The sequence below is a fragment of the Pogona vitticeps genome, chromosome 2, assembly GCF_051106095.1.
Source record: "Pogona vitticeps strain Pit_001003342236 chromosome 2, PviZW2.1, whole genome shotgun sequence".
Lineage (NCBI taxonomy): Eukaryota > Metazoa > Chordata > Lepidosauria > Squamata > Agamidae > Pogona > Pogona vitticeps.
In genome coordinates, this window is record NC_135784.1 from 156,628,459 (window position 1) to 156,654,441 (window position 25,983).

The 25,983-nt window shown below is 42.6% G+C and overlaps 1 protein-coding gene across 2 annotated transcripts in view; it reads left to right on the forward strand.

Annotated features, from left to right (window-relative positions):
* ANKFN1 (ankyrin repeat and fibronectin type III domain containing 1) overlaps positions 1–25,983 on the forward strand; it is a 328,869-nt gene that overhangs the window by 213,637 nt on the left and 89,249 nt on the right. For both annotated transcript variants that reach the window (XM_078385159.1, XM_072990937.2), the window contains exons 4-6: positions 6,103–6,297; positions 7,802–7,915; positions 21,604–21,701. In XM_078385159.1, coding sequence (XP_078241285.1) covers positions 6,103–6,297; positions 7,802–7,915; positions 21,604–21,701 — 407 coding nt within the window. The remainder of the gene's footprint in view (positions 1–6,102; positions 6,298–7,801; positions 7,916–21,603; positions 21,702–25,983) is intronic.

Here is a 25,983-nt window from a genome sequence, read left to right on the forward strand (position 1 = left end):
CTAGTTTCAATTAGAATTCTGCTCCAATGAGGTTCATGGGTGCCATCTGAAAAGCTTGGTTTTCAGAGGCTTCCAGATTTATATACCACTTCCTTCTCTTTTACAAGTAGCTACACTTTATCTAAATGAGGGGCATGCAAGTCCTACCCAATCCATTTTGTATCTGAATATTTGCTATACAGATTGGGGCTGACCTACCCTGAGTTATTTCTGGGCTGAAATTGGTTTGTTCTGAGATCCATGTAATAGTTACATATTTCCAGATTGGCAAGGGGTGCAAAAGGAGAAAACCAAGGGCTATGACTGGGAATGAGAAGCACAATGCAGCACCATCAGTTTTGTGAATGTAGTGGTATGAAGTATGCAGGCAAGGTTTGTTTGTTTGTTTGTTTGTTTGTTTGTTCCTTCCTTCCTTCCTTCCTTCCTTCCTTCCTTCCTTCCTTCCTTCCTTCCTTCCTTCCTTCCTTCCTTCCTTCCTTCCTTCCTTCCTCATGGTGCAGTGGTTAAACTGCAGTACTGCAGTCAAGATTCTGCTCACACCCTGAGTTCAATCTTGACAGGCCCAGGTAGCTGGCTCAAGGTTGACTCAGGCTTACACCTTTCCAAAGTTGGTAAATGGAATATCCAGATCACTGGGGGGGGCATATTGTCAGGTGGTATATAAACAGCATGTTTTTCCTTCCTTCTTTCTTTTTCCAAGAACCATTGCACTCTATTTCTTTCCCATCCCCTGTCCTTCTATGAATCCCCCCCTCCACATCTGCTGGGCACTGTTGCCCAACTGACACTCATCCCTGTTTCCTCTGAAGGAAACCTGCTAGTGCAGTGGTGTCATGGCCACAGAAGAAGCTATAGGGTGCTATGATTCAGTCAGAAAATGTCTGCGACACTCTTGCAGTACACCAATTAGTGAAATACAATAAATTAAGGTGGAGAGGGATGTATTGGAGGTGGGGAAAATGTTCTCATAGTGTCCCCAGTCAATAGCCTGGCTAGCCATATGTGTACACTGCCTAGCCCAAATCAGGGTCCTGTATGGGCATCTAAAAGGGGAAAACGGTCTTGTAAGTCAGCCATTCTCAACCTGGTGTTTTGTGTGTGTGTGTGTTTTTGCCATGCCCCTAATAGGAGCTCTTCTCAGATTCCAGGGACCCCAACAAACAAGGATACAATATGAACAGAGGAATAGAAAAACAAAATTAAAAAAAGTTTTCAGTCTGTGGCCCCCATCAAATGTGACAATGGCTGCTGTAAGTAAAGACCAGCCGCAGCTGTGGAAAAGATAAATAAATAAAAGAAGGTAGAAAATGAAGTAAAGGGGAGCCAGTCCCTAGTGTTACTTTGACTTATCCAGTCCAAGCCCACACAATGGCATCTTTCATTCATCCCACATTTGCCCGTATACTCAGTCTCAAGTCTAATGAAGACTCGAGGTAGCTACTCAAAGAAAAAGGAAAAAAAAAAAGAGGATCATAGAAAGTGGCCACTAGAGATGGACACAAACAGGGGTTCGGCACTTCCGAGCCCTGCCTTCTTCGTTGGGCTTCTGCGTAGAGGCTGAGTCCCGGGTTCCCTGGGCCACCTCCTCTGGGTGTCGCTTCTGAGTGGTTACCTGCCAGAGGAGGCAAGGCTGGGAAGAGCTGAAAATTTGTTCATCCAAAGGAAGAACCAACACGAACCAAAGATGGTGCATATCCCTGATCTAAAAATCATCTCATCACCACCCACTCACCACACAGATATGGAAATGATGTGTGAGGTCTTCTCTGAAAACATGCAGTGTCTTTGACATTTCACAAGTATTTCATGCAAAAGTTCGTGTTTGCCTTTTAGAATTTCCGTTAGAGGCACGTGCATCTCCTAGCGCTCAGCCAGCATTGCACAGATACTCCGCAGTACCCTCCGTTCCTTCCGTTAATCCAATATAATAATCCTGTGGGCTAAGGAACTCTGCCATGTTTGTTTTGTTTTAAGAGCACCAGATTGCACAAGAAACTGCACAATCAATAAGTAGGAAAATAAATACATCTAGAATCTGAAGCGAGACTAAAAGCTGGCAACAAATGGAATCCTTGTACTCTGTGGTTGTGCTGTGGTGTGTTGAACTGGCTGCTGCCAAAGCCAATCCTGGTTCAGTATCAGCATGAAACTAATACACTAGGAGCACTTAGAGGAGTTTGTGAAACAATCCTTTGTCTTTCTTTGCGGGACAGCGTTTTTTTGTTTGTTTGTTTGTTTGCGAAAGGAGACGAAGGGACTTGCCGGGTCAATTAATCATGTTCTAAGCCATGACACACATTCTGACGCCTTATACTTTTGGCTAAAAATACATTGAAGCCTACGTATTTTGCTCAGGACTGATAATGCCTATATTTAGGCCTTTCCCAGCAAGGCCATAATGAAACTGTGTGTTCAGGGGTTCAGGCCTAGCAGGCTCTCCTATTAATTTGGAGTTAGTTAAATTAACAACATTTAGTATGGACCTGTCAATCTCCAGGCTCCAGGAAATTGCACCTTGAGGCTGCTACTATTGCCAAAAAAATTTTTTCTACTGGGCTGTGCGTGTACGTGAGGGTGTGTATTTCCCTCCACCACTGCTTGCTGTTGAGGTCTCAGGATTGGTGCACTTTTACTGCTCATGCTGTACCCATAGCACTTACATTATCATTCCTCCTGGCCTCTTTTAGCTTTCCCAAGAGATTCCTCCCTCTCCTTCCGTTGTATAGTGAAGCTGCTCAATGAAAACGGTTGTGCAGTTTCGTATTTATTTGTTTATTTTTCTGTGACGGTTCGTGACTGGGGGAAAAACCCAAGGGTGACAGAGTTTGGAGGATGTGATTGACGGCTGAAGCAACATTCATCAGGCATGACAAATCTCCAGGAAAACACAGCCTTGAGTGTTCCAAAGAGCAGCTTTGGAAAAAAAAAAAAAGAGAAGAAGAAGACTAAACTAATTTTTCATTGACTTCATCTGTAAATAAATGCAGTCTGATGGCATACAGGGGCAATCATAAATTAGTATTCATTTCCCGTCATTAATACAAACATGCCTATGAATCTACAACCACTTCATTCCCGTTTGAAAATACAGCACTGTGCTTATCATTATATTTTTGTTCCAGGTCCACCTAGGGGTGTGCATCAAACTCAAAGTCTGCTTCTGTGGGCATGTGCGCATGCAGGTCCATGCACACATATGCACAAATTAGGGAGTTGCATGCAAAAAAATGGGGGCTGTATGTCCAGTTCCCTTTCCCACTTCAGTGGCTGGGATTGCATGTGAACAGAACTGGTTAGGTTCTAAATTAAACCAGTTGAGAAATAGCAATTCAATTTTTCTTTTCAATTGTGAAATAATCGGAGGACAAGTCATTTCAGATAAAAGCTCCTTCATCCTATATATCCTTAATATATAACACAACATTAAAGCTAAAAAATAGTGAATTATTAAAATATTAAAGGAATTAATATTATATTTAAACAGTTAGGTAAAGCGTTACTAAAACCGATTTAGAGGCGACAAAATGCAAACCATGTCATTTTAAAACGTCTCCGGGACAGTCAGTCACTAAGAAAAGCTTGCTTGAAGAAAAAGGTTATTGATTGCTTCAATAAGGACAGCAAAGATGCCTCATCCGAACAACCTGAACTCCTGTGGGAGGGAGTTCCAGAGTCTAGGAGCAGTGACAGAGAAGGCCCTCTCCCATGTCCCCACCAAACGCACTTGTGAGGGTGGCGGGACTAAGACAAAGGCCTCCCCCGATGATCTTAACACTCAGGCAGGCTCATAAAGGGAGATACATAAATACTAATGTGCACTATCAAAGTTTGATATGGTTGTGGTTATTTTTCTAGAGTCAAATCCCCCCAAACAACATTTATAGACATTGGGCTAACTACAATATTAGTTCTACACAGGGTTGACCTTTTAAAGTCATTGGGAGTTAAATAAGTTATATGCCTAGTAATGTCCATTCATTTTATTGAGTCTCCTCTAGGTGGGATGCTGTTGGATTTAGTCCAGTTCTAATTGCTCTAATTCATTGCTAAATATTACAGTTCATGGGACAAGGTTTTCTGTCCTAGTGCACTGATCTCTATAAATCACCACTTTGAATGGCACTTTTCCTGCTCTTTGCATGATTTTCCAATCGCAGCAGGAGCTCATGCTTTCCTCTTCCGCCTCCTCTGGCAGTTGCCCATTCTAAGGTGACCCTGCAGGAATCTCTGCCCTGCCTCCTTGTCTGAATGGGCAGCTGCTGGAGGAGGTGGAGGAAGGAAGCATGAGCTCCTGCTGTGACTGGACGATCGTGTGAAGAACAGGAGAAGAGCAGCGCATGCCAACTGGTGAGTGGGGTTGCTGGCCAGAGAGGTTGGGGGAAAGGAACGTGCAGCACCTGTGGTGCCTTGCCGATGAACTGGTACAAACCCTCACACCGTTCTAGCAGTAGCTTCATGAACTGGTACCCTATTTCCCCCAAAATAAGACCTAACCAGAAAATAAGCCCTAGTATGATTTTTCAGGATGCTCAGAATGTAAGTCCTACCCCCCAAAAATAAGCCCTAGTTAAGTGAAAGCATTGTGCAGCAACCAGAAGAAGATGACATGACTGTATTTGAATAAATGTAGATTGTTGCACATGAAAAAAAAATGAAACATCCCCTGAAAATAAGCCCTACTGCGTTTTTTGGAGCAAAAATTAATATAAGACCCTGTCTTATTTTTAGGGAAACATGGTATTTCATGCAAGCTTCATAGCACTGAGTGCTGTGAAACCAGTCTGACGACTCCAAAATTCAGTGCGCTACAGCACGCTTCAGAATTTCTGTCAAGATTTGCTGCATTGTGTGGTTTGTACCCTCAGATGGACAGTGTGATGAAAATCCAGCTTCTCCATTGGCACACACTGCAGTCCAAGTCTGAAGATGAAGAAGATTATGAACCAAGATAGGGGCTGCAGGGAAAAGGGAATCATTGGCTCGACATATCTAAGGAAGATTTAGAGCAGTGCTCATGTAATTTCTTCACAGAACTGACCATGTTTCAAACTTTCCTTAAGTGTCACCATCTTATCAAGCAGCAGGTGCAAACTAGCAAGAGGCCCAGTTGCTGATGACACCATGCTTTATGTTAATAACCCCTTTGAATATGTTTGCCTAGTTCCTTCAACACAGGTCAAAACACTCCACCTCTCCTTGCCATTTGTTGGTGGGACTATTTAAGTCTTTTCTCTGGTTATTCCCTCATACTGGCTCAGTGCTCACCCACCACCATGCGGCGTTTTCTCAGTGGTTCTAAGAATTATGAGGCTGTAGCATTTTAATATATTCACGAAGGCTTTCACGGCCAGGATCTAATGGTTGTTGTGGGTTTTTTGGGCTCTTTGGCCGTTTTCTGAAGGTTGTTCTTCCTGATGTTTCGCCAGTCTCTGTGGCTGGCATCTTCAGAGGACAGCAAACTGTGCTCTGTCCTCTGAAGATGCCGGCCACAGAGACTGGCGAAACGTCAGGAAGAACAACCTTCAGAAAATGGCCAAAGAGCCCAAAAAACCCAGAACAACCTGCAGCATTTTGTTTGTGTTATTCATTTTATCGATAGGTTTCTGATTCTTGTTACAAGCCACCTTGAATGTTGCATTGAAAGGCAAAATATCGAAATCATACATAAATGGTCCTCCAAGGGGACGAAAATATAGCCTTAGTTTGTGCTCATGTTTAAGTGGTTATAGCAATGCTTTGCCAAAGTCTGGTTGGGCAGTCTACAGAAATAGACCAAACTCTTCAGCAATATCTTTAAAGTACCAGCAAATGAGTACAGTATATCATCAGAGCTACACCATGGACAACCCAACAAAATGAACACAGTGTACTAACCATGCATGGTGGCCAGCTTGGCTCTGAAAAGAGCACCTGTGGCCGCCATCACTGCTTCTTGCAATCTCTATGCTGGGTCTCATGCAGATCTTTAGGGTCTCTTGAAGTGTTGCTGAAGATTCTGAGACTCAGTGTGTTTTTGGCCAGAGATGATCAGTATTTTTCTTTCTATTCTTGCTGTAATTTGCTTATTAAAAGGCCTGACTCACAGTTCTTTTCTCCAAGCAGTTGTTGATATGGAAAGCAGGTCAATCCACCTGAACCACTTAGTTCAAGAAGCTCAACAACGAGTGAACGACCTGTCTGCACAAGTAATGAACGATGGTCTCAGTACGGACAGTTGTGAGAAGGAAAAGCAGCTGAAGGCCTGGGAGTGGAGATACCGGCTCTACAAACGCATGAAGTCAGGCTTTGAACTTTCCAGTAAGAACACCCAGGGGTGCAATGCATGCATGACATGGCCCTAAGTATAAGCACACCTGGAAGGTTTATAGCACAGCCATTTCCTAATTATTCCCCACTAGCATTTATGCAGAACAATTAACCTGAATTAGATAGGTAGGAAAACTGGTGTAGGTAAAACAATATGTCCATATCTGGAATAAAGAAAACTGTGAGGTTCAAGAAAATGTATCCAATTGTCTGTCCATTGGACAAGGCAGGTTGCCATTTGTAATCAGTGTATAGAAACCTCTGCAGTCACTAATTGCTCTCTTAAGGTCTCTAGTGTCAAAATGAGAATGGTTCATCATTAAGGGCAGAAATTGGCATTCCTGATAATCTCTCATTAGAAGAGGGAATGGCTTAATTACTGAATCCCCCAGAGCACACAATGAGGTTTTTCTCACCTGATGCAATCTGAATTTTGTATTGCTTTCTTTTTGTAATTTGTTTTCACAACTGAAGCCTTAAAAAACTTAAGCTGCAATTCCATTGAAACATGGTTTTTCATACAGGAAGGTCTGCCCGAATTACATCTCTCTAGCACTAATGTAGTTACAGTGCTAATCACAGGCAATATAATGTTTGTTTCTACCCCAAAATGCAGCAATCTATTGTTCTGCATCTAATGTAATTGGGTTCATCAGTCCTGATGTTCGAAAAGATCAGGTCTAGAACAACTTCATGTTTTGCATACAGACACCCTTGAGTAGGTGGTAGTATTAGGTTAGATGGACCAATAGTTTGACCTGGCATGAAAGAAGATTTGTGTGAAATCTAAACCTCCCAGTTCATTGTTTCCATTGGAACAGAACTTGTAGCTTTGACTTACCGAATTGTAATTATCCTACACTTCTTTCAATATTTCAGCCAAATCTCTGCATTGAAATTTTTGTAGTACACCAATTCTGCAGATATGGGGGTTCTGCTGTGTTTGTGTTTTATTTAGATTTAATAGATAATTTATTTTAATCAGCTGAAAAGCAAACCCTGAAGTAATTAAAATCTTTAAATTGTTCTGTTCTTTATGGGAGAAAAAAATGTTTCATTGACAAGCTCTTTCCCTCTCTCTCCCTGCTCTTATCAAAAATTAGAAACCAGCTCATGTTCCCTTTTCCATCCCTGTTACCGCTTTCTCTTTTTCCTTGCACCTAAATGTATGACCTCCTGGTTTCTTCTGATCATAACTTGTCCTAATCTTCAATTCAACAGATCCCCAAGTCAGGATTGCATACATTGTTGGCATATATTTTGGGAAGTGCTGGATGAAGGGAGTGTTTCCGCTCTTATCCAAGAGAGATAAAACCACTCGAGAAATAAATGGATCTCATCAGCCCTCATGAGTCTGGACTGCTCCTTAGTTTAAAAGCCAAAAACAAATATCTGTAAACCTGAGCTCTCCACTGTTGCATGGTTTTGACTTTTGAGTACTGTTTTGAAAGGTATTTGTTTTGCCTATGACATAATATTTTCTCTTCACTCCCAGGAGCCCCCGAGGCACCAACTAATGTCTGCCTTATGGTAACAAGCAGTACATCACTCACTGTCACTTTCCAAGAACCTCATAGCATGAACTCAGCGGTGGTGACCAAATACAAAGGTATTAGATTTGGATCTATTTCATGACCTTTCATTGAAACATGTTAAATTAAACATGGGCTTCATATCAATTTCAGTCTGGCTTCAGGCCTGGTTATAGGAGGAGACTGCTTGGTGGATGGCTTACGCCAGGAACAGGACGGGGGGGGGGGGAGTGTGTCCCTGTTGGTTCTCCTGGACCTCTCAGCAGCTTTCAATACAAACAACCCCTGGGATGGGACTTGGAGTCACTTCTTCCCCAGACATTTCCCCAGAAGAAGAGAATGGTAACCTACTTCTGAGTACTCTCTACCTGAAAAGCCCTGAAAAATGGTTGTCATAAGTTAGAATGGATATTATTATTATTATTATTATTCAAAGACAAGAGGCACAATCAACAAAAATTATGAAAACATTGGTATTATATAACAGATATAAGTTTTAACCAAAAACCTAAGCATGTTTTAAATATTGGCACAGATTGTATGCTGTTCCTAATCTTGCTGTTTTTTTGTAGCTCTGATGGTGTGATTTCTGAGATCTGCAACTGCTTATAATACTGTGTGAAATTTCTTGATATTTTTCCCAAAACCCCAATAACATTGGAGACCACTGAAGTGTGTTTCATCCCAAAGCAAGATGTTTCGATTGCCAGATCTCTGTATTGTGAGAGCTTTTCCAATTCTTTATTTTCAACTCCGGCATTCCCTGGAATTGCAATGTCAATGATCCAGACATTTCTTCATTCTATAACTACTGTGTCTGGTGTGTTATGTTCAAGTTGTCTACCAGTTTGGATTAGGAAATCCCATAACTTTGTCATTTTCTGACATCTTCACTAACTGATGTTCTCATGGGTTTTTGGAGGCTAGCAAGTTATATTTTTTGCACAATAACCAGTGCACTTATGTTGCCACTCTATCATGGCTAATTTTGTAATCTGTTTGTGCAGTCTTTGGACATTCACAGATGAAGTGTGACATAGTTTTATATTTTTCTTGGCAGAGTTGACATTTGCTGTTAGCAGTAATTCCTTGAATATTAGCTTTCATAACATTGGTTTGGAATGTTTGTTCTTGTGCAGCAAAAATCAAGCCTTCGGTTTCTTTCTTAATGGTCCCCAGTACTGTATTAGCCATGCCCATGTTGTTGATGATGATGTTGGGTATGTTTATTTTACAAGTATCTGCCTGTTGTTCTGTCATAAATCCCAGTCCTATAGAATTGGAGATGTCTATTACTTCCAGAGATATTTCGGCAAACACTGAAGTCAGAAAATCTAGTGGATGTTAAATGATTCCTCCATTGAGTCCTTGTAAATTAACTTATAAGGCTTGTTCACACAGTCGTCCAGATATACATTCCAAATAGAAAATGCCTCTTGAGAGAGGAGTGTGCTAGAAGAAATGGTCATCCATTGGGTGCTTATTATAGCCTTCATTTCTTCCTCCTTGCTTTCTCTTGATATTTGGTTCAAGGGGTGAGGCTTTTTTTTAAATCGCAACTCCCAGAATTCCCCAGGAAGTGTTCCTGGAGTTGCAGCCCACATACCCAAACTATAGACATCTATATTTTGCTCACCTGGACCAGAGTTTATACCTGAGGTTGCATGGCTATCTTGAGCCTTGCTTCCTGTTGGTAATATTTTTTTAAAGGAAGCTTCCATAGCACTTCCTGGAAGTTATAGTCTAATGTTCTTTAAGCTTTATAGGATGCTCCTGGAGAAAGATGGCCACAGAAGCACCATGTTGGCTTCCTTTTTAAACAGGAAGCTGGGCCATGAAGACCTCCGGCAAAACCCTTTTCCAGGGGAGATATGCTTAGGTGTACGTCTGTCAGGTGGAACGCCCGGAATGGAGAATTCTCAGAGTTGAAATTAAAGGATAATTTTTTAAAAAATCAAATGGCACACTTTAAATGGTATTCCATTCCTTTTCCATTCTGCTTATTATCTGGTCCACCCCAGATGATGTAACATGAAAGAGAGCTGAATTTAGAGAATAAATTGCTACAAAGAGAAAACAGCTTGTTTTAAAAGATACATGAGGTTTATCAGAAGTAGTAAGTGACCTAACTGATGCACAACTGATCCTGCTATATCAGGGCATTTAAAATTATGGGCATGTTTTTACTTAGAACAAAATCCTTTGTATTCCAGGTGTATATGGTCTCACATCTAGGAAGTCTCTTAATTTGAAGCTGGGACATTTAATGGCATTTGCTATGCATTCTAGAATACTTCGGTGGTTAGAGGAAATAATTGTGGGACGGGAGAAATGAGTTTCAGGAGGCTAATGTTTTTTCTCTGGTTTTAGCTGCATTTTTGTGTGAGCTGCTTGAATGCTCTATAGGTCTTAAGAGCTATGAATGAGTTAAGTGCTCCTGTGCTCCCTGCCACTTTTCTGCTACAAAGCGCTCTGTCCCAGGCACTTTGCAAAGAAGGAGGGACCACCAGGGCTTTGTCACCGATGGCCAGGTTGGAAATAGGCACATGCCCTTTATTCTCAGGGCTGAATCTTTGTCTCCCATTTTGCTGGCTTTATTTATGCCACAAGTACTGTATTAGGCACAGCCTTAGTAATGAACCTCAGTTTGCTTGATCACAAGGGAGTCTGATTTCCACAATGAAAACAATGCAATAATGTTAACTGGTTCATGTGCCTAAATATTAACAGAGCATTTATGAAAAGTGCATTAGCCACTTAACTGCAGAATTCTGAAAAGGTCAAATGAGTAGCAATTCCTTCTTGGATTTCACTCTATTCTCATTAGTCGTGTAAGTGGTTTTTGATAATCTCAGTAAATTTAGCAGAGCTGAGTGGACATGCATAACCACTTTGAATCTCTTGTGCAGTTAACTAATGGGGCAGTGAGGCTTTGTGTCGCTCTAAGCCAGGGGCCAGCAACATGGCACCCACTGGCAATAAAGCACCTGGGATACTTCAGTGCATTTCAAGACCTCTTGCCTTTCTTGAACAACAACAGCAACAACAAAAATGGCTTACTTTAAAAACATTTTCCAAACAAAAATCCTTTAGGTAGAGAAATGTGAAGCAAAACCAGGCCATTTTTTGTTACCAGATATCTTCCCAAAGCAAAATTCAGAAGAAATATGCACATTCCTTCTAAAATGAAAGATCAAGGGCTTTCTGAGGGGAACCAAAAGAATCTGATGGGTTCTTTCTTCTACCCCATAGAAGATGGGACATAGAAGATAGAAGTGTTGGACCACATGATTCTGATCATTGTGTTGCTGGATGTGAGGTGCTGGGGAGCAGCTACATATCATTCAAACACACCATAACACACTGGTCTGGTTTGATGTGGAGTAAAACTCCTCTATTATGTCATTATATGACAATAAGTGACACTATAGGGCTCAAATCAGATTTATGTTTGTTTTACCTTCCCTTAGTTCTCCACCCCACCTCCATCTGTCACCCTGCCAAGTCTCGGAGAGCTCTGATTTCCATCCTTCACCTTAAAAGCTAGTGCTTTGGCCAGGGAAAGTAAAATTTCATGGCTTAAGAGGCCCCATGCTGAGGAGAGAATTTCTTTGATCCCTATGCACCATCTAGCTGTGATTTAACAAGAATTTAAGGATTTGAATTGGAAAGAAGGGAGGAATAGAACTTTGCACTAAATGCACTTTGCTGAGAAAAAAAAATCTCTGGCTTTGGACTTTTAAAATTTCTTCGTTTTTGTAATATTATAACTCTGAAAGAGGAATATTGGTAGAAGCTTAAAGTCATTGATTAGTGTATATCTGGACTGCAACTTGCTAGAGGATCGATGCAACCTCATATTTAAAAAGTCATGTGTGTGGATGGCAGAATAACCTGTATGTTCATGTGGAAGATTTCATGGATGACATGAACTTGAGAAGAGCAAAGGCCCATTCACACAACCTATCCAGCCATGACCAGATGGCACTGATATGCATGAGAGAAATGAAGCATAAGAAGAATACTTCATCTAGATTCATAATACAGTAATGTGAAATGTCTAAAAATATGCTTCTCGAGGAACATTTGGTAGGAGTTCATACAAAATATAAAGGAAAGGATAGCAGAGTCTGAAATTAGAGACAATTTCAGACAGGTAGACTTGGAAATTATTAGAACTGCCCATGAAATGTCAGCAGTTCAAAGTGAATGCTATTTTTCTGACAAAACATCTGAGAAAATTCAGAAATAAAATTAGCTTAATGCTTTAAGTGGACGTTCTGCTACTTATGGATGATCTAAACCCCTACCATTTCTCACCACCAAGTGAAATGGAAAGGGATCCTGGTGCTTGCTTTCAAGATGAAACAGCTGTAGAATGTTGAGGAAGAGCAAACAAACTTTGAAAGGACTGATCTCTCTCTCTCTCTCTCTCTCTCTCTCTCTCTCTCTCTCTCTCTCTCTCTCTCTCTGTGTGTGTGTGTGTGTGTGTGTGTGTGTGTGTGTGTGTGTGTGTGTGTGTGTGTGTGTGTGTGTGTGTGTTTGAAAACTGTGGTCGGAATCCTGATGCCTAAATTAAATTGCTTACTTAGGAGGATCTGGCTTACCGTTTCTTCAATTCAGTGCACAGTTTATCATGTTCCCATATTATTATTTTTAAGTGATCTTACCATTTTTTCCCACTGAGGTCATGAAGAAACAGGCAAATTTAGGGGAGTTCTGTTTAAGATATGAACCCAATTAAGCTCTTTCCTATCCCTAATCCAGTTAAAAGATATAGTAGCTCTTTAGCGTAAAAGATGCTACAAGTAAGGTACACCAAGGATAAGCAAAGTGCAGCTTTCCACAGGATGTTGGACTGCAGCTTCCACCATCCCTAGCTAGCAGAGGCTAAGGTGAAAAACAGTGGGAACTGTAGTTCAGAAACATCTGGAGCATTGCACTTTGCCCAGCAGCAGAATCCGGAGTGCTGACACAGACTTGTCTCACCTTGGAAAGGGGGGTTTAACGGAATTTATTCTTGTTTACTGATGTTCTCCCCTCTACTTTCCTGGTTCCTATAGAGCAAATACAGGTAGAAAGGGATTTCACTAGAAAACCTCTGGGTGATCTGAGATAGATAAGGAAGGGTTTGTTTCTAATTCTCTTCTCTTAACTTTTGGTAACCCAGATGTTCTTGGACTACAACTCCCAGAAGTCTTGGCCAACACAGCTAGTGGCGAAGGCTTCAGGGAGTTGCAGCCCAAGAACATCTATGGACCCAAGGTTGGGAACCATTGCACTTAAACAATGTCAGCAATAAAATGACCACCCTCCTTCCTATTCCTATACAGCTTGGGTCCAGGCTACCTGACGGACCGTATTTCCCTATATGCACCTTCTTGGCTATAAAGATCAGCAGAGGAGACCGTCCTCTCAGTCCCATTGCCAGCACAAGCACAGCTGATGGGGACACGGGAGAGGGCCTTCTCTGTGGCAGCTCCCAGGCTATGGAACGCTCTCCCTCGGAAGATCAGCCTGATTCTTTCGAAAAAAGCTAAAGACCCATCTCTTCAGGCAGGCTTCTAACAATTATAACTGAACCCCATTTTAGCAGTTAATTTTAATCTTTTTCATGTTTTATTCTTTTAATTTTATTCTAATCCATATATTGTTTAATTTGTCTTTTAATATTTAACTTATTGTGTTTTTAATTGTGTAAATTTTAACGTTGTGAGCTGCTTTGGGTCCCTTGTTGGGAGAAATGCAGCATATAAATAAAACTACTACTAATAATAATATATCTGTAACTATCTGTCATCCTTCTGTTCAAGAAAAGAAAAGACAGACAGACAGAGATAATCAGGAATATATTTTTACATGGAAGGATGGTAAGGGATCCTTTTCTGACACTCAAGACAAATTTCAGACTCAAATTCATTTAAATTCTTGTATGTCAGGCAAAAACAAAACAAAATAAGTAATATTATATTTTTAATATACAATTTTTATTATTGGGTGTCATGGGGTTGGTTGACCTGTTAGCACAGACTAACACAAGTACCTTTTTAAAAAATTATTGTGCAGTGGTGCCTCACTTAGCGACGTTAATTCGTTCCGCAAAAATCGCTGCAGAATGAAAACGTTGCTATGCGATATTAAAAAGACCATAGAAACGCATTGAAATCCCTTCAGTGCGTTCCTATGGTCTTAAAACTCACAGTTGAGCGAAGATCCTCCATAGCGCTTCCATTTTCGGTGCCTCTAAAACGAGGAATCCGTCCCTAAACACAGCGGGCGGCCATGTTTTTTTCCCAGCGGCCAGTTTGAAACCGCCGATCAGCTGTGCAAAAATGGGGGCTTTGTGATGATCGCTTCCCTGTGATCATCGCAAAGCGAAAATACCCCATAGAGAACATCGCAAAGCGATTGCTTTTGCAATCGCAAAAACAGCGCCACTAAGCGATTTCGTCGCTAAACGGAGCGATTGCTAAGCGAGGCACCACTGTGTTTCTTTTGCACCAGGCTTGAGCGGGTGAATCTTGACGTTCTAGTAAATCCATCAATCAAAAGTGGACCTTGTAAGGCTGAAGTGAAGTCCACCTCACCCAGCTTCATAGTACGTCTGCGTCAGAACTCCTGTACTGTGCTCCATCTGAACATCAAGGGCACAGACATAGAAGGGTTTAAAAATAGAACCTCATAGCTGAGACAGAGTGTGATAAAGAGCCAATACAAATGTAAAGACCTAAGCAAGGCAGATGATGGGATTGTCATGACAGATGGAAATAATGAGACAAATGGCTTCAGTAAGAGTGGTGATAGGTGTGTGTGTGTGTGTGTGTGTGCACGCACGCGCGTGTATGTGTCAACACTGAGTCTTGAAAGCTAAAAACCTGTTTTAGCTGGAGGACAGAATAACATTTTCTTTGGAAGTGCTCATTTTCAGCTTGAAGATAATGGCTGGTGAGAAAGAGAAAAACGAGAATCCTTGCCAGGCAGGAGTGGGGAGCCATGCATTATTTGATTATGAGTACAAATACATTATTTCTACTTTAAAAAATCCTGACCAAAATTAGTTTGCTCAGTATGCCAGGCCCAGCCATGATTTTTATATAACCACTGACATGGCTGTTTGTTTGAAAGTCCTTGCTTACTTTGGCGACTGGAGCCACACATGCTGCTTGCCCGCTCCGGAACGAGTGCCAGAATGCAGAAATCTTAATTTAAAATATGTAGGTAATCACCCCAACGTCCCTCCTCCTCCTCCTCCTCCATAAAGTGAAGTGTCAGATGGAAAGAGAAAACGAATCTTTTTGTGTGGATGGGAGAGAGCTCAGCATTGCCCCCCCCTACTCTATTCACTTTGCAGTTTTAGGCTGGTGGGCTCTCAAGCTTGGCATCCAGTACCTTGGAGGGATCCTAAGGGCCAGGACATGAAAGCATTCTATTTTTGGACCACAGCTTCCCCAATATTTCAGCCGGCATGCAGGGCCATATTATTCATAAGGCTGACTAGGGTGAAGTCTGGAGGTCCCTCAGGGACTAGGGGTTCATGTGTGTGTGTGTGTGTGTGTGTGTGTGTGTGTGTGTGTGTGTGTGTGTGTGTGTGTGTGTGTGTGTGTGTGTGTGTGTGTGTGTGTGTGTGTATTGGCATCCTGGGGGCAGCACTCCTCCAAAAACCTGAACGTGAAAGAGGCCCCCAAAATACCTGAAAGCCTAGCAGCCCAGTCATGGGTTAATATGGCCCTGCCAGCATGGCCACCAGCTGTGGCAGTCACTGAGGGGTGCTGGAGACTTTTAATAATACCGTCAACAATGATATGCTTTTTAAAAGGCTGACTTGCTGCCAGGAAGAAGAAGAGCAAAAGCACAGGATTTTGTCCTGTCAAGGATCTTGTCCTTTCCCTTCAAGAATAACAACAAAGCAAGACATATCTGAGGAAAGCGAAGACAGTAGAGCAAAATGCTCCACGAAGTACAAAACTTGAAATTATTTCACCATCGGACCTAAGAACTATTTCTTGACAAAGAAAATGAATGGCTGCTTTCCTTATGTAATTGCTCTCCTACTGTGGGAGGAACTCAGAAATCTGCAGAGCAAGGAAAGACAATCCATAAAGACTTGTATAAGAATGGGCTCTAATGGGGCACAGTCCCTTTTAGCCAATAGTGGAGTTTTTCTTGCTTTTGTCTGCTTGGCTGTTCAGCAAAGGCAAAGGAAGAAGAAGGCAATGAAATGTATCACCCCAGGTGTGCATAAAAGGATTTTTACACAGCAGCCTTCAGTGAAGCAATTCAGCAGTGTGTTTGGGTTGATTGTATGACACATTGCGATTAGAGATGGGCACAAAACAAACCATGAACCAAAAACCCTGTAAACTGGGTACTTTGTGGTTCATTTCCGGACCCAGTTTGGCGATCCCGTTTTGCCAAAGCAAAACGAAACACCGAACTTTTTTCCCCTGTGGCATTTTGTTTGCTTTAGCCATGAACGATCACTGGATTTCCAGTTCGTGCCCATCTCTAGTTGCAATGCATTCTATCTGGACAGACCTCTTTGATAGCAGAAACCTTTCCACTTTGCTTTGCTCAGGCCTGTCTATCAGTCAAATGCTCCGTAGGCACCAAGGAGCCTGTTACCAAAATAGCTACAGGTGGAGGGAAGAGACATTTCACCATCGGTTCCAGTAAGAGCAGATTCAAGCAGATTTGAACATTTTTACAGATGATCTTCCCGCTTTGGATAAATGAATTGAAGTGTCTTATTCTGAATCAGGCCATTGCAGAATGACTACTTAAATCAAGGCAAGAACAGCATCAACACGTAAGAAAGCAAAAGAGACTACCAATTTGTCTAATATTTGCGCACACTAATTTGTAAGCCGTGATGCAAATTTTAAAATAATTACTGTAACTTAAATAGCGGCATCCTTCAACACAATGGTTCTTTATCTATAAACGGTAACTAGACTGGGCAACCTTCTCACGCAGAACAGGGATGGGTGGATTTCAGGTTTGCAGGATCTATATTTTGTTTTGGTTTATTTTTCATTTTTGACTAGAAGACTCGTTCACCAACCAGAGACAGATGCAAAAGGGGCACAATTAGGATGAAAACGTGGGAGGGTCCTTCAGAGCCCATTCTGTGCTTAGGAATTTCTTTTCAGTACCAGAGCGGAACTGAGCAGACAGCCCTGTCACAGACACAAACACAGTCCGTATTACTCTACATTCTTTGTTTCAGAGGTCAAGTCTAGATAGAAAAGGTCATTTTTGTGGTGACCAGTGTTAAACATTTCAGAGACAGAAACACTTGCTGGTCTACTGTAGATCTCAACAAGAGATCTACCAACTGATGCACATCTGCTTGTAGTCCAGAAACATCTAGGAACCTAAGTTCTTGATTTTTAGATGCTGATTAAAACTCATTAAAATATAGGTAGCCCTGACTCTTTGTTGGTCCCATTCAGGAGGGGATCAAGAGAAGCCTGGACTGCTTCCAGTTTTTGAGGGTACTGTTAAAGAAAGAAAAAGAAAGAAAGAAATGGCCAGACAGCGTTACAAACATTTTAGGATATATTTTAAATTTGAGGGCCTATGTGAATGTGAAGCCTGGGCGGACTTCTGTCGGGCCTGTGTGATTCCTGTTCCTTTTCTGTGCTGGGCTGCAATTTGGTTATAAGCAACGACAAAGATGGCACCAAACTGTATCCCCCCTCTTTCCTCCCCCCCAACCCGGCACCAGTCGTCTGACAAGACTTCACATTCCTTTTGTTTGACATTAAATAACCCAAGATGGTCTTCTCCAATTTATGCTGGCACCGTAATGGAACTTGTCTGTTTTGGCAGCTTGTATACCCAGCTTTAGTTCTAAGTGATTTAATGCAGCAGAAGTTATAAAGCCCAGAAAATTGTGGTTTACAATGGAAAATGTGACAGGCCATCAAGTATAATGACACTTACAGGCATGCTATAATGAAAGGCGGCTATACACAGATGAGAGGGACCCCTACAAGATGTTACATTAACAGCCTCTAAATTTTCATAGTGGTGGCTGGAGATAGTATCGTGACTCTGAGTTAAAGGTCTGTGGCGCTCCTGTTTGTGAAAGCCTCGGGGACTTCCACGTTTAATGGACAGACGCTAGTGTTCCTTTAACTGGGGAGTGCTGCTTCTCACATCATGTTTGAAAGGCAGGGTGCAACTCTTAAAAGTTGAACCCTTGTCTAAAGACATGGAAAGCATAATGCAGAATGCATGTGTAATTCCTGGCTGGCCTGCGTGTAATTGGATACCCAATCTCCACCACCCCCCTCCCCATCTACCACATGGCATGGCTCAAAGAAGGGAGCCAGCCAGCTTCTGTTCAGAGCCTGGGTTACTTACACGCTCAGCTGCTACTCCCAGCGTGCAGCAGATTGGCTGGGGGGATGATGGGATGTGAAGTCCCAAAACTTTTCTGTGTTTCAGCAACAGCCAAATGGATATAAGCTTTATAAAGGCTGAAATATCACAAAGGGCTGAGTGCGCTTTTGAGTTCTGGGTAGCTCTCTGGCGGCATTTTGAGCAAAATGGGGAGAAAGGGGTGAGATGGAGAGTAAAGACCTTAGTGGGGGGATGGGATGGGAAAATGTCTGTCTGCAGAATCAGGGTCAGCCCTGCCATTAAAAACTGCTGTATAGCTCAGCACTTCAGGTCTCTGGCTGTGGTGCCAGAGGTTGAGGGTTTGATTGACCTACTGTGTCCTTCCTTGACAGGGGCTGGACTGGATGATCCATAGGATCCCTTCCAGCTCTACAGTTCTAAGATTAGCCATATCGGGTGGAAGAGCACAAGGCCCAAGTGTGAAGGAGAACCAATAGATGTTACAAACAAAGTGGGTTTCTTGCACTTCAGAAACACGCCAGCATGTTTCAGCCCAATCAAGATATGCTGTTCCTCAGGGGCATTTATTTTCCAAAACATAAAGCAGACCCCTTACAGTCCGGTTCCCAGTTCCACTAAACTATGATCACTTGAATCATGGCATCATCAGAATGGAATAAAATGGAGTTTCCTTTGCTAGTGCATGTTTATTTAGGAAGAACCATGGTTTTATGTTGTGGAAAGACAATATAATTCCAAGTTAAACTGGTAAAGTGGACAACTCTAACCGTCTACGTGGCCAGCTGACCTTTGATTTATGAAATTAAACAAAAGAAGGAGAAAGAATGGAGTGAGTAAGACAATGGTTCCCAACCTTGGGTCCCCTGATGTTCTTGGACTAAAACCACCAGAAGTCTTCACCACTAGCTGTGCTGGCCTGGATTTCTGGGAACTGTATTCCAAGAACATTGGGGGACCCAAGGTAGGGAACCACTGGTTTAGGGCACTGCCTGCATGGCCATCGGAGGTGGGCTGCTGGGTCACAGGGCTGATAAGAGCTGTTATTTTTTTCATATATAAATATATTTGGGTTGCCTATGGGGCCATGCTGGGGACAAGGATTTATATTACATCTTTACTAATTATAGATAAAGATGTTCTTCAACTTTTAGCCAACGGCTTTCCAGTTTCTTGCCGCTTAATTCGTATGTGATGCTTGAACGTTAGAGGGAATGTTGACCTCTTCATTCTCATAGGCTATATAACCTGCAGGTAACTACTATTCAAAATGACCTTCATCAGTACATCCAACTCTATTTTTAACCCAGTCAGCTCCAGGGATGTCGGCAAGGCTTCAGTCCCAAGTCCTGAGTCTGAGTGTTCAGGCCTGAGTACCAAACCTCAAGTTTAAGTCTCGAGTCATTTGCCCTGCAAAAAGGCTGGGGACTTGGGACTCTGACTCTGGGGACTCAGGACTTGCGTGCAGCACCCAGTTGACGGGCTGACTTCCCTTCCCAGAGCCGGTCCCAGTCTCTGCATATGTGCCAGCCTGTCAGATGGGCAGTGGGGTGGGTGTGGGCAAAGGAATCAGCCGGCTCCTGGAAGGGAAGCTGGGTCTGCTTCCACTGAGGATGATGGCAGCAAAAGGTAGGTAGGAACTCAAACACAACTCAGAAAAAAAATGGTTCCGAATCGCAAATAGAGTCTGCACCCCAAAAACCCCAAGTCAAATTGAAGTCAAATCGCTGGTGTAGCTTAAGTGAGACGGGACAGGGAGTGGCAACTCTTGAACCCCCACCCATCCCTTGTGAGCTCCTTGCTCTCTCACAGTGCTCACTCTCATGCCACGGCAAAACAACTCTTCTCTGCAAAGGGAAGTGAAGCTGCATGATTTGGGCGATTTGGATGTGAGGCACAAACAGGACCAAAGATTCCACCTCACCTACTGCCTTTTGCTCGCACCCTTCCCTTTCCTGTTAGGTCCTAACAATTCAGTGACTGGAATCCGGTAGTAAGTTGCAACAGAGGCCCATTGAATCCATGGGGATTTGGTGATCCAACTCCTCCATAAATTCCATTGGTTAAATGGCCTACTCTACTTGCGACTTACTACCGGATTTCAGCTATTGTTTTTAGTTTCCTGCCCCCACCTCATAGATCCTGATCCTCTGATTTGGCTTCACCCAAAACGGGCCATGCCATTTGCCAGAGTGAAGCAAATAGGCCAAACCACAGGTTTGGAGTTACTTTATCTGTAATGGATGTTGCTCTGTGCCCTCAAGTTGGTTCTGACTTGTGGCAACCATAATTGGAATTTCAAGTTACAGAAGACATTGAAAGGGTGAGCTTACCATTGCCCCACACCCCGTGGGGATTTAAACCTAGATCTCTGGAGACCTAGTTTGCCAGTCTGTTTACTAAATCAGACTGGCTGCCCAGCTTTGTTACTGTTGTATTTGTACTTTTTGAGGAGAGGCGTTTGTGGGATTTTCTGCCTCATGTTCCAAAACAACACAGCTGACTTGAGGTATTATTTATCTTGACTTGGGCGGAACAGTACCTTTTGTCACTCTGGGTCAGGCAGGAGTTTTCTTGAACTCACTTTAGCTTGATGTCAACACCTTGAATCTATATGACGTCCAGCTGTTATTATAAAGATAAATAAGAGCAGAGTTTGGGAGAGTTATTTTTGGACCATGGCATCCAGAAGCCCTCAGCCAGCATAGCCGTTGTGTGGTGCAGGCTGGGGGATGCTGAGAACTGCAGTTTCAAGCTCTGGATCAGAGCACTGGCAGTAACAGAAAATAGTGTTTTCTGTACTTGCTGTGGCATTTCTGATGGGAAAAGGGAATTGGAAGCATTTCCCCACTTCTCTGTATTTGGAAAAGGAGACTGGCATTATGTTGTCCAATGTTAAGATAATCAAGTGAGCCTGTCTTACCGTGTTGCTGTAAACAATGAAGCCCTTTTAATGTTGCTTCCTAAGTAAGGCTGCATTGGCTGAAATCATGTGGCTTAGTCTAGTATGTTGCACTAGGGTTGAACAGCAGAGGATCTGGTGTTCCAACACCTCCATAAGTTCCATAGGTTCAAGAGGGCCTACTCTAATTGCAACTTGCTATGCTATGCAACAGGATTCCAGGCATAGTTTTTGTCATCATTCAAACCATACGCTTGCCTAGGTGGATTTCCTTGCCAACATTCCCTCTCTTTGCTTCACTAAATTGCTTAAATAAGAGCAAATGCTTCCTTGGCTTAACTGGTATGTTGAAGTCTGCTTAAACACTTCTTTTATTGACATACACAGCTAAAACAAACAAAGGTGAGATGAAGCTCGCATAATCAAAAGCCTGTGTTCCTTCCTTTATTGGGCATTGAAGTCTGTCTGATCGGTACTCTTGTTTGTTTTGTTTTCTAGTGGAATGGAGCTGTTCAGAAGACTTTTCTCCTTTGGTCGGGGAAATCATCATGGATAATCTTCAGTCTTTGAGGTGCACTATTACTGGCCTCACAATGGTAAATGGAAAGTCATTAATGTCAATTGCCTGCTCCCCAAACTCTAGCAGAATTTCAGGCTTTGAGTTGAAGCTGCTTGCCGCAAACAGCTGAGTGCCATTCCTTCTGGCAAGGGCTGCCTGCCATTAAGCACATTGTGCCTCTTATCCAGCATCTGAAACCCACAAAAGGATAGGCAGGCAGCATGGGTTGTTTTCTAAGTTGCTATGTTGGGGGGGGGATACGAAAAGAGCAGAAAGAAAGCTGCCATGCCATGGATCATGGGCTAATCTTAGCGCAGATCAAAGGCTTTGGTGAGATCCAATCTGGAGTCCATGTCTGATGACTAAAACAACAGTTCCATCTCTACAGTTTCACAAGGGAAACAAAAGTTGCTGGTTGCAGTCACTTAAAAGGAGAGAGAAATGTTTATAGAAAGATTAAAGGTGGGTGTCTGAGGGACAATAATCTCCCCATTGGTTCTTCTTCTCTTTGGTTTTTCTATACATGTCCATTTTGTATACATTCCTCTTCCCTTCCTTTTGGTCTCACAGAAGCAGTGGAATGTGTAGTGGCAGAAAGCAAACAGCTTTAAAAATTCTTCAATATCTACAATAGAAATAAGTGTAAGTTGGGGGGATCATTAAATCTATCCTCCTGTCTTCCTTCCCCAAAACTAAACAAAACAAAAACCAATGAACATCCTCTTTTGGTTCTCTTAATTCTGGACACACCGAATTGTAAATGGATTTCTAGAAAAAATTCTACCTCAGAAACCAGTCTTTGGTACCAAGTCCTGATTCTTAAACATTAGATTTGAGGCCTTTTTTTAAAAAAAAATTCAGACTTTTAATTTATGAGGAAATCTTGCTTTCAGTACATGTTGTGACACAAACTTTCACGATGAGGCTGAGGGTGCACTTGGGGCCGATGGTTTCCTAGTATCCTGCTGATGGGAGGCCCCACTTGTAACCTCAGTCCTCTCTGCTAATATACTAACTTTAAAACAAAAGCTTTAATACTATCAAATCAAGCGGCTGATTGAAGTTGTGACTCTCTTTCACGTCATGGCCTTAAGATCATGTCATACTTGTGCAAGGGTTACAACCCCTGATACAATATTGGCTTTTGCTCTTTGGATCTCCCAGTTCCAGTTGAATCTACATGACACGGTTAAAGTAGTCAGAAACCAATCCAACATATGGAATCCTGGGATTTGTAGTTTGGTGGGTTGCTTAGAATTCTCTGCCAGAGAGCTCTAGTGCCCTCCTTGAGCTAGAGCAGAGACTTCTAAGGACCTCATTTAAAGCACAGATCCCAGAATCCCATAGAAGGGAGTTGTGGCAGCTAAGTCTTATCTAGCGGCTATAACTGTACCTTCAGGTAAATAAGGTTTTTGCAACATGGCTACAGGAGCAAAACACCCTGTTTCTAAACTCTTTATCAGCTGTGAAAGTATCGGGAAGAAATGTTAGTGAAGCTCACCGTGTCTGGGTTCTGAGGAACCCAGAGAATAATAATGGCAAAGGCAAGCATTACAAAATGCAAGTTTGAAATGTTAGCTTCCAAGAAAAGACAATATTTTCTTAGAGAAGGGGGAAATCTCAATTTTCTCTCCCACCCTTTTACCACCACCTCATTAGGGCCCATCTCCCTTCTGTTCCCTTTCTCACTATGCCAAAACCCTAAAGTAGTTATTCAAATAGAAGAACGCAGCAGGGAGGAGGTGGGATTGGGGATTGTGGAGCTGGCAGGGAGAATGATGGGGGATTAAGTGTTAGAAATTGAAAAAAGGAGATAAGAAATTCGAGACATCTAATTAGTTTGGACCATAATCCAAGTCACTGTTGATCTTTTTGGAAATAGCTCAGCTTATTCCTGAACAAATCCAATATGTGCCCAATGGTTTGTGACAAGTTCTTGTTCAGTTCTTCGTTTCCATCAGGATAGGCGATCTGAACAGGGTGAGACAGCCTGTCATGGGTTTGTAAACACCTGTGAGATGTCTTGCTTCAGGGACCAAAATGGACCAAGGAACCTTTTTTTTTTCTTGTAGGTGGGATCTCCATAATTTGCACAAACCATCTTTGCGCAAAACTACTGCCCCTTCCCTGTGTATAGCAAAACATGAACATCGAAAATAGCAACCACAGAATTCAGGAATTGATTGTTCGAGAAGATGAAAACAACCCACCTGAGGCTTTTTAACTCTTAAAAGCCCATGCAGAGATGCAACAGGTGTTGTGGCCTTGCACAATTTATGCACTTCACATAATATGTGCGAGAACTCTAGTGAAGGGCACCAGAAAATATATTTCCGCCATAAAATTGGTTTTGCATTCTTGCTCGTGAAAACAAGAAAAGCAAGAGTTTATACCATAAAAGTAGAGAGAAGGAGTTGCCTGCTGCTAGCAGTGACTATACCAGCAAGCGGAAATTGATGCAATTTACAGCCTGTATAACACTGGAGTTTACAGTCAGTGAGCACACAGTGGCTGTGGATTGGTTCAGGAGTTCAGTATTCACACTCCAAGTAATGCAATTCATATTTCAGCCGACACCTTGCCCGGGGATGGGGACTTGCAACTCGGGACTCACTATTGAGTCAGACTTAAGTCGCACCTGTGACTTGACCTGGACTTGACTTGGGGGTTTCTGGGGTGACTTGTGAGTCGACTTGCAACTCAGATCCATTTGTCCGAGTCACATTGTCAAGTCCCCCGCCCCACTGGCCTACCTCCTGCTGCCGTCGCCATCTTCAAAATGCAGCACATCAGAGGGCCTTGCATGGGGAACGCTGTAGCCTACCAGGGTGACTTACAGGAAGGGGTGGTTCAGAGAGCCTGTTGTCCGAGTACAGCATCACTATGAAAGACCCTGTGCCTTTCTTCTCCCTCAGGGGGGCCTGCCCGTGCTGGCCTATCAGCTGGTCAGCTCACGGCCTGACTCCCAAACGGAGCAGCAGCAGGTAGGGCAATGGCAGTGAGGGCAGGCAGCAGGAGGCCCAGGTCTTTGGTACCAAGTCCTGATTCCCAAATCTTGGAGTGGGGCAAGCAACTCACAACTTTGACTTGGGACTTGGTACCAAAGACTCAGACGTGGACTTGGGACATGAGTCCCGAGACTTAGCAACATTCCTGAGCCTGCCCTTCTTTTCCTTCCTTCCTTTTCCGATCCTATGGTTCACTGTCAAGCTGCTTGGTTTGGAAAGAGTTGTACAGTGTTTCAGAAAAGATGGCAGCATCCCAAGCTTCTTTCCAATGTGTACAGAAATATGACATCCCACAATAACTGTGGTTTGTTTTTTTTTCCAAATTTGGGTTGTTTCTGTTTAGAGGTTACCTAGCGTTAAACTATTATACTAGTGATAAAGTGATCTAGCATTAATTTCTTACGTATGTAATTTTTTAAAAAATTGGATGTTCAAGGGGAAAGAATGTGTGAGCAGGTGTCCATATAGTCCTGAACATCATCCCCCAACCGATTTCAACGGGCTTTTGTGTCATGTGAGCAGGAAAAAAAAAACTTTGAATTGACCCATTCCTGCAGTATTTGATCATGTAGTCCAACTATTCTCAGCCTTTTTTGGGGCACAGGCATAAACACAATATGGAAGAAATATAGGCCAAATCAGGATTGTGTTAAGTCATTTGACAGACCTTATAAGGAGAAGTGTGAAAAGTTATTTCCAGTCTGTGACCCCCTTCAAATGGGCCACGGCCCCACGGGGGGTGGGGTGGGATATGGCCCTTGTTGAGAAACTCACAACCTCACAAAGGCCAAATTACTCATGACACAGCACACATTTTGTAGAGGTTTTTCAAAGAATGCAGGTTGCATCAGCTGGGAGGGATGTAACAAATGGGATGGAAGTAGGGACGTGAAAGAAATTTAACCTTTTCTGCCCGTTCTTTTGAGGAAAATCCCTGTTTAGAAGCTAGAATTTGCTTTGGGGACTGCAGTCCCAACATGGAACTTCATCCCAGTAAAAATACTAGATGTTTCCCCCGGCAAAATTAGAACAACAAAAGGTATAATTTCTTCTCCAACATGTTCTGAATCACCATTAATTTATCACTTCTCCATTTGTACTTTTAAAAAAACTGCACATTCAAAGTAACATCCAGTTTGACTCAGCAGAAGGCAGCTCCTCATGCTAAAACTGGGCGTCTCTGTTGGTTTAGAATGCAGAGATAGTGGCCGCGCTGACCTTGAATTAATCTCATTAGTGTCAATGTGAGACTAATGGACAGAGAGCCAGTTCATGGCCCCATGAAGTGCAATCCTATACAGGCAGACCTAG